Source organism: Limulus polyphemus, unplaced genomic scaffold, assembly GCF_000517525.1.
Source record: "Limulus polyphemus unplaced genomic scaffold, Limulus_polyphemus-2.1.2 Scaffold800, whole genome shotgun sequence".
Lineage (NCBI taxonomy): Eukaryota > Metazoa > Arthropoda > Merostomata > Xiphosura > Limulidae > Limulus > Limulus polyphemus.
The window spans coordinates 201,286-209,782 of NW_013666410.1; the positions used below are offsets into that span (position 1 = coordinate 201,286).

At 33.2% G+C, this 8,497-nt stretch overlaps 1 protein-coding gene across 2 annotated transcripts in view; it reads right to left on the reverse strand.

The window, feature by feature from the left end:
- LOC111086032 overlaps positions 1-4,749 on the reverse strand; it is a 6,653-nt gene extending 1,904 nt beyond the window's left edge. The window contains exons 1-4 of one of the 2 annotated variants that reach the window (XM_022387336.1): positions 4,593-4,749; positions 3,887-3,948; positions 3,484-3,585; positions 994-1,020 (exon numbers count right to left, since the gene is read on the reverse strand). In XM_022387336.1, the coding sequence (XP_022243044.1) occupies positions 994-1,020; positions 3,484-3,585; positions 3,887-3,948; positions 4,593-4,662 (261 nt within the window). In that variant the 5' untranslated portion in view covers positions 4,663-4,749. The remainder of the gene's footprint in view (positions 1-993; positions 1,021-3,483; positions 3,586-3,886; positions 3,949-4,592) is intronic. The other variant, XM_022387335.1, reaches the window with a different exon arrangement.
- Between the last annotated feature and the right edge of the window lie 3,748 nt (positions 4,750-8,497).

Below are 8,497 nucleotides of genomic sequence, written 5' to 3' on the forward strand. Positions count from 1 at the left end.
ACTTCATTTGTTATCCTTTTTATTGATTAATGGTCAAGAATAACTTATGTTTAACTTTTCTTTCTTAATAGTGTATGCCACACTAATAAACTGATTAATAATTATTGGTTAACATCTAATTCTTTCAGTTATTTTTTATTATATAACATCATAATTTTATTATATAGTCTGTTTCACTTAGTTACCTGAAATGCTTCATAAAAAATAGTGTATGTACAACTTTCTAGGTTCCATACCTATATATATATATATAATACCTTTAACTTTTGTTTCATCATTGAAAGTGAAAAACCCAAAAGGTGCTTCAATTGATAAGTTTGAACTTTGCTGAACTGATACTTTAGATCACAACTTCCTTTTGTCTAGTATCATTAATCGTGTTTGTTTAAAATTACATTATTTGATAACATGCTATTTGAATATGTCGCTAACTAGCATAAACGTTTATTCCAAACTTTATGCAAAATTTCAAAACACTGCCCTTGAAACATTTAAATATGCTACTTTCAATTAAGTGTCATTTTAAAATGTACCATCACTAGGCCTAGGTGCTATATCTTTCTTATTTCATAGGAATAAACTTTGCATTTAAAATGATCTCACATTTAAGAGCCGTATTCAAACCTACTTAATACTATTATGCTGTAAAATTAGTCGAGCCCTTGATAAACATAAACTGATATTCTGTTTGGACAAACTTGGAAGAATTATCTTTATAATAGGCTAGTCGAAACCAAAGTGAAGGATTATACGTATATATTTCAACACAATTTTATCTAGTTAAACATAAATATGTTGTCATTTGTAAAAAGGCGTTCCATAGAATAAAATGACGTAATTCAGAGCAAAATATCACTCCCCCTATCGACGTTTTGTATGAAAAGTTGGAAGACATTAAGGAAGTAAGTGTGTTGTAGTAGTTATTATACAGTTACACACTTTCAATAAGATATTTCACGTAGTTGAAAGTTCCCCAACTCCAAATATACTCACCAGTACAGGCCGCATGCATAGTTCCATCTAGAAAATGATAGAGATAGAAAAACTGTAACATAGGAATCGTACTATAAATACTTTATTAGAAAACGTAGGTAATCTATTTTTTACATTATGTGAATATACATTTCACGTATAAATGTGTTTAAATTGTAGCATATTTTACTTTCCTCATATTACATAATTTCCAAAAATTAATACAACTTTCCGTTTATTATTGTAGCGTTATAAGTACTCAAGTTTACTACTGAGCAGGCGGGGGGGGGGGGGAGACTTTCATTGATCAAAACGTATTTTTCTTTCATCTAATAGTTATTTAAATTATATAATTGTGGTATTTTCGTTGGTTTTTAAAATGAATTCATCATAAGTATAGGATTTTATTTATATTTACGTGTTTGATCAAGACTCTATTTGTCAATATACGTGGGGTATGATATTACAATACGAATGAAAATAGCTCAAACCACGTCATTCTTTATTGTAGAGGTAGCTGTCCAGAAAAAGAGTGAACACTAGCATTTCAATTATAGCACGTTTGTTGTATGTCACTGCCGAAGAGGCTTTCGTTGAATACCAGAATTCATTTCATCAGGCCACGTGCGTTACAGCACTAGTTGGCATACTATTTAAGTTGATATTTTATGGGACGAATCATAGGGTAAAGAACGCCTTAGCTTGCGAAGCATGACATAATACGTTTGCCATATTACATCAGTTTTACTATGATGTAATAGTACATCTACTCCATCTAGGGCGTTTTACATCTTAAGACTTGTATAATTAGGTAACTTTTTGACGGGTTACTGTTAAGTTTACGGTCTGTTAACACTAATGTCTGAGGTTCGATTTCTTGCGATGGATATAATGTAGATAGCCCATCGCATAAACGAAACAACAAGTCATTATTTTACTATCTTACTTGCATTTTTTCTGTTATTATTATTTTTGCGATTGTTCTAATAAATATGTGCTGCTTTATTCCAAAGTTGCCAACTGCTCATAATAAGCAAATCTGCTTTATTTTTTTTAGAGTCGCGAGTTGCAGTTTTTTAATCTTGTTTTATCTCGAGGTCGCTTAGTTGAGCCTTTTTTTTGTAATAGCTAATTTCAACACACAGTAAAATGGTAGTAAAGTGGCTTTGATTGGGTATATTAATAGACTACACACCATTATAATTTTAGAATAATCTTATCTTCACTCTTGTTCAATTAAAAAAAAACATCCACAGTCGTGAACTTTCTGGCCTGTTCATCTTCTTCATCGGAATTCGGACCATGTTTTTGGGCCAGGGAGGGTCAGGTCAGCGTAGACCTCTTCTTTCCTCTTTGGAATTGTTATTTTATTTGCACTCTTACTGAATCCTAGGTAAAAACTCGTGTTACGTTGTTGTTGTTGTTGCATTACTCACAGCATGTTACATTTTGTCCATTGTCCGAAGCTGTAATTAACATACCCTTTTCGTGACATGTCCAATTCATGGGGTAATATCAACTTGTATATTTCAATAGCTTAACTTATGTATGATCGCACTATTAGTCCGTGTTCACAATACAGTTCCACTTAGCTGTCATATATACACACACATAATCCTAGTTTTACATGCAAAACCCTTTTAAAATAGAGCTACGTCTGTGTCTAGGATTCGGTTATTCTAGCACTGTTTAGCCTGTAATATTCTTATTTATGGTGTTTAGAGGGGAGAGGTACTTAGGGCTTGGTTCATAATGTATTATGTAACTCTATAGTTTGCTCAACAGTTCATTTTTATTGATATTTTTCTTATAATATTGAAGCGAATTATCTATGAGTCTTTCTGGTAGTGGTGGCATGTTTGAAAGGTTGTGTAGAAATGTTAAGTTTTTTATCGTGGGACTCTATATGCTTTCATTAAAATACTGTTTTCTATTTGCTATAGTTTGTTCATATGTGTTTTTGATATATTTATCCATGATATACAGCCATATTCTACGACTGGTCTTATGTATGTTCTGTAAAATTCTAATATGTTTTTTGGTAAAGCTCCTTGGTTGTTGCCAGTCAGGCTCCTAAAGTAACTCGCCCTATTCCAAATTCTGGTTTTTATGCTATTAATGTGTGGTATCCAGTATAATTTTGAGTCAAATGTAATCCCTAAGAATTTTGCTGATGTTGCTACTTGTAAGAGAGTCCCGTTTAGATATAACTGTGATATTAATTTGCTTGTTTTGGACGATTTTGTAAATAATATGACTTGTATTTTGTGCGCATTAACTTTAATTTTCCACTTGTTGTAGTACATTCGTTTAGTAGTGGTTGTATATTGTATGTTGCTGTTGTTGGGTTTGGGGCACTCTTACAAACTGTATTGTTTTGGGCTTGTTTCAAAAGGTAGCGCCGCATTTTTAAGGCTTGTTTTGAACGGCACTGGCGCTTTTTTTTTTCGCGAGCCTTGTCAGCACTGCTTTGTTCTATTATTATTGTGATATTTATTATTGTTAACTTACATGTACTGCATCTTTGCTAGGTGTACATGCATCAGCCAACATTCCAGCATCAGTCATGTCTGGGTAATATTTCTTCATGCATTCAGCCAGTCTCTCTAGAAACTAATAATAATAAAAAAATCGAATAAATATGTCCAAATTTTAATAAGTATCCTTACTACAGAATATATATATATTTCAAATATTATCTTTAATTTGTTAAAAAGAAACATCTTTTGGTTGATTTTGTTCATATCATATTCATCCTTAAGTAATGAATCATAAAATTTCATAAATACGTTTTATTTGCAGTTCAATTTCGACTTTTTGTAAGAGGTAACCTTTGAAAAAATTCTGCGCCTTCAATGCGAGTTAGATTACAATTTGATACTTTAAATAAAATTATGGTATATCATATACGTACTGTGTTTGAGAGTCTTTCCCTCATACAAACTGCATATTTCTCCAACTGGTTCGGGTCCAAATCTAGCAAAACATAAAAATAAAACAGAAATTATTACTGTGGGTTTCAAAACTTTTGAACCTTTACGTTGGTTGATGAATATCGTCGGTACTACAGTCAGTTGAAACCGGTGGTATAAAAATCAACGGTTTCTTCAATATATTAGTTGTTCGAGATTTTTCAGGAACTGCAGCTCGGAAGCTTACATATAATCTATTCAAACTTCTTGTTAAACTACAGTGTTGTTCACTTCAAGAACTTTGATTTCAAATATTTTTACAAAAATGTTTTCTATCTCAACAGATACTATTAAGTTTTTTTTTTTTTACAAAAAATGAATTATAGTTTGACTAACATAGTTACAAAAAGAGCTGCACGAAAAAGTAAGAAAGAGATTACAGTAAAAAATTAAACTGCTTAATTTCGTATTAATTTTGCTTTTATTTTTTACCCTAATTTCCATCATATCTTGGCCCACGTTGTATCAGAAGTGTCATATTTCGAAAGAGTATGCCCACCTTCAACATTTCTCACAAGCTTGATTCACTTCCTACTCTGGTTCTATCACACATTTTGATTCAAATGCCTATGTTAGTTAGTTTTCGGAAATCAGATATTATGATTTTAACTAATGCAATTAAAGTTAATAATTTCATTCCACACTTACCACAATGAAGAATAGAAACTTCGGCGACACCAACGCAAACTACAAGAACAAGACATACCAGAACCTTCATTTTCAGCTGACGTCTGGAGAATTATTTAAACTTTACTGATTTGAAAGAAGCCAATTTAAATTGTATAAAAATGTGATAACTTTTAGCCAGCTGCCAATGTTCTCAGGGAAATCATTTCATCTTCTTGTTATCATTAAATAATTTGTCTCCAGAAAGACTGAACTCGGCAGATATTTCCCCAAAATTAGGCTTTACCTAAAATCTATTTATTAATTGTTATACAATACGTTGATTACCACTTGTAATTTAACATATAATTATGTTATAATTAATTTTATTGAACCAAGAATTGTAGGCCACTAAACGAAATAATACACACTTTAGTTAGAGAAATAAACACAATAATCCAACCGGATGCATAACAGATGGTCACGTTCTCGCTATTAGTGACGTATTACAGAAAGAGTAGTTGGTCTACGATAGTGTGGCATGTAAACATTTACCGAATTACAAAAAACAAAACCTGCAGAAGTAAACAATAGTGTGCAATAAAATTACAAACTACAAATTGTTATCAGTATCTTCATAATTTTGTATTTTATTAATATTAGCTGAGGTACCCGTTAAGCAAACAAAAATTGTATAAAGGATATTGTTAAATAACGCCCTCCCCCTTTTCTTCTTTCGTTATTAAATTCTTTATGATTCTCAGTAGATGCGAATTACATACCATGCTTTGTGGAAGGTAATAATTGGTTTATTTAACTGATTAAGTACTTGTGCCTTTAAATTTAAAGCCAAAAAGTCTATAAAAGGTGGAAGTGTATCCTATTTTAGGGAATTTTTATCCCCTTTCTCGGGCAATTGCCCTAAAACAAAATAGCCCACGGGCATCGTCGTACAATTTTTAGCTGCTGTACTGTGTGTGTGTATGTTAGCATCCATTACCCAGAGCCGACTGGCTCGATTACCGTCAGTTTTGATATGGCAACTTGTTTAAGATTTCTGCAAAGAAAGATAAAAAAAATACCCCAAGTGTAAAGTTAGACAGTTTGTAGTTCCCATATAAATAATTATGGTACTCGAGGGAGCCAGAAGGGTATAAAAAGGTGGACATTTTCTTATTTTGGACTCTTTTTTTTTATCTCCCTTCTTGGTTAAAACCCTTCAAACAAAGTAGCCATTGTACACCATCGTACAGTTTCCAGTTACCATAACAAAACTTAGGGAATCGAGCTAGACAACTCTGGTTGATGCAAGGCAAAAGTCTATAAAGAAGTGGAAATGTTTTCTATTTCAGGCTTTTTTTTATTCCTTTTCTCTGACAAAAATCCTAAAATAAAATATCCCTTGTACACGGTCGGACAGTTTCCAGTTACTGTTCCAAAAATTACGATAATCGAGCTAGCCAACTGTGGGTGATAGATACTCAGGCTAGCACGTACATATAATGGATAATCTTTATAGTAAGACTGAGGTATAAATAGAAAGTCTTTCTGATTATATACATCGTTTTTTAAAATCAAAAGTCGTATTTTGTGGATACGACTGACCCGCAGCCCGCAGGAACCAAGAACGTGGAACAGTGACCAATTTTTATTTTTAATCAAAAGGAAATCCTCAATAGCCGTGGCACCTGAAATTCTTTCAGGCAGGATTAGACATTTCCTTTCCCTTTATATCACCTATATTTCTGTGCGCCCGGAATACCAAGCGTGGGGCGCGCGTATACCCGAATCGATTTTATTACTCATAAGGATCTCTACAAGCTTACCCTCAAATTGAAATTCTTTTAGGCAGGATTACAGTAAGTTACTCTATGAAACCTTGGGCATGGTCAATGCATCAATCGAAAGGGTTTGACCTTCTGGGTCCAAAACTGTAATTATATCACAAATCGGTCAAGAGATGACGGAGCTATGATCTAAACGTTTGTACTTGAAAAAAAAAAACAAACAAACTCGGAGTCATTCTGTGAGACGCTATGAAACATATTTTCCTTCAGTTCCTTAATGAAATGTCCAAAAAAGTTGAACGTCATTAAAAATAATCTGAAGAGCTGACAGCAAACTATACACTATAAAAAGTGTAATTTCATATCCTTCGTCAGAACATGTAATTTTACACACATAATAAAATTATAATATATAAAACTAATATTTTCAAGAAGCCGTACTTCATTCAATTAAGGGGCGGAGGAGGTGGGATTATGTCTGTCTGTGTTTCTGTGCGCGTATCTCGAAAACTAAATGATCAATGTACAAGAAACTTTTCAACAAGATGAAAAGTCAGTATGGGACAGTTTTCCCCAAATTTGGCCCGGATTATGGATCACTTTGAAGCATTTGTTATAATGGGGAGATAGGGCATTTTCGCGGTTTTGGGTTAAGAACTCTGTAAAGTGAGATCGGATTTGTACCAAATTTCATGGGCACATTAAGGTTGAGACTTATCATCACATTACAAAAAAATGAACCGGATCGTCGATCATTCAAGATCTGAAAAACATTTTCTGAATTTTTGAAGGTAAAATTTGACTTTATCCAATATAAATAAACGCATGCAATCTTGAAAAGGAGAGGCGGGGCGAAAATATGCAATCTCTCTGAATGCTCTTGTTATAAATGTATGTCTTTTAAAAAGTTACTTGTCATTTTTAAAAGAAAGGCCAAAAATGTATAAAGCATGAGTTAATACATTATTTTTAATATAAATGAATCTGACGTTTTTTTCATCCCCTGGTTGTCTTCTTCAAAAGTATTTATGTAATATCGTTATCATCTGGAACTATTTAATAAAAGTATTATACAATCATTATATTTTAATAAATAAATCTTTTTTGATATCATAAAAATAAATCAATTTAGAGATAAAGCACTAAAAAAAACACTTTTCTCTATATGGTGTGACCATGGTTCCTCGTCTAAATTAATACTATTCTTTCTTATCTAATATTTCTATCGATTAACGTACTTTTCTCTGTTCCAGGATTTAGTTGTGCAATGATTTCAGCATCAGTCCAATTGATAATATGATATTTTGTATCTATATAATAAGATTCAGTGTCTGTGTGTGTGTGTCACGTAACTCCTCCTTAACAGCTGGTCGCACCTACTTCTAAGTGGTACCAAACAAATCATCTCGATCCCGAGGTTTGTACAAAAGTAAAACTTTTCACTTCACCCAACTCCTTAGGGAACCCGATAGCGGACCCCAAATTTGGCATTGAATTACATTAGAACACGTAAATGCAGTAGTTCAAGCATTAAATTTACATTATAGAGGCCCTGTAACTGTGGGCCATAGGCCCACGGGTTCGCTAGTAATGCGATAGACCATGGTCGATTTGTCCATTTCTCCCTGCCCCCTAGTGGCACAGTGGACTTACAACGCTAGAAACCGGGTTTCAATACCCGTGATGGACAGAGCACAGATAGCTCATGTGTAGTTTTGTGCTTAACTACAAACAAATCATTTCTCCCTTTTTACAATTGTTTTTGTTTTGTTTTTATTCGTGTTTCTAGTGATCATATTGTTTGTTCAATGTATATTTCACCACATTCATACGGCGTTTGATAAATTCATTGTGTTATCTTTATATTTTTTAATCTTATCTGTTCCTCCAAACAAAATGTTTCGTAACTTGTTCATAGGTTTGAGCCTGGCATGGCCTGGGAATCAGGGCACTCAACTTGCAATATGTGAGTCGTGGGATAGAAAACTGTCGCAGAACATACTCGCCTTCTCAGCTATTGGGACATTATAATGTTACAGTCAGTCCCACTATTTGTTAATGAAAAGTAGCCCAAGAGTTGGCAGTGGGTACTACCGACTGGTTGCCTTCCCAATGGTCGGCAATTCAAAAATAATTAGGAATGGTGGCATACTGTTTATG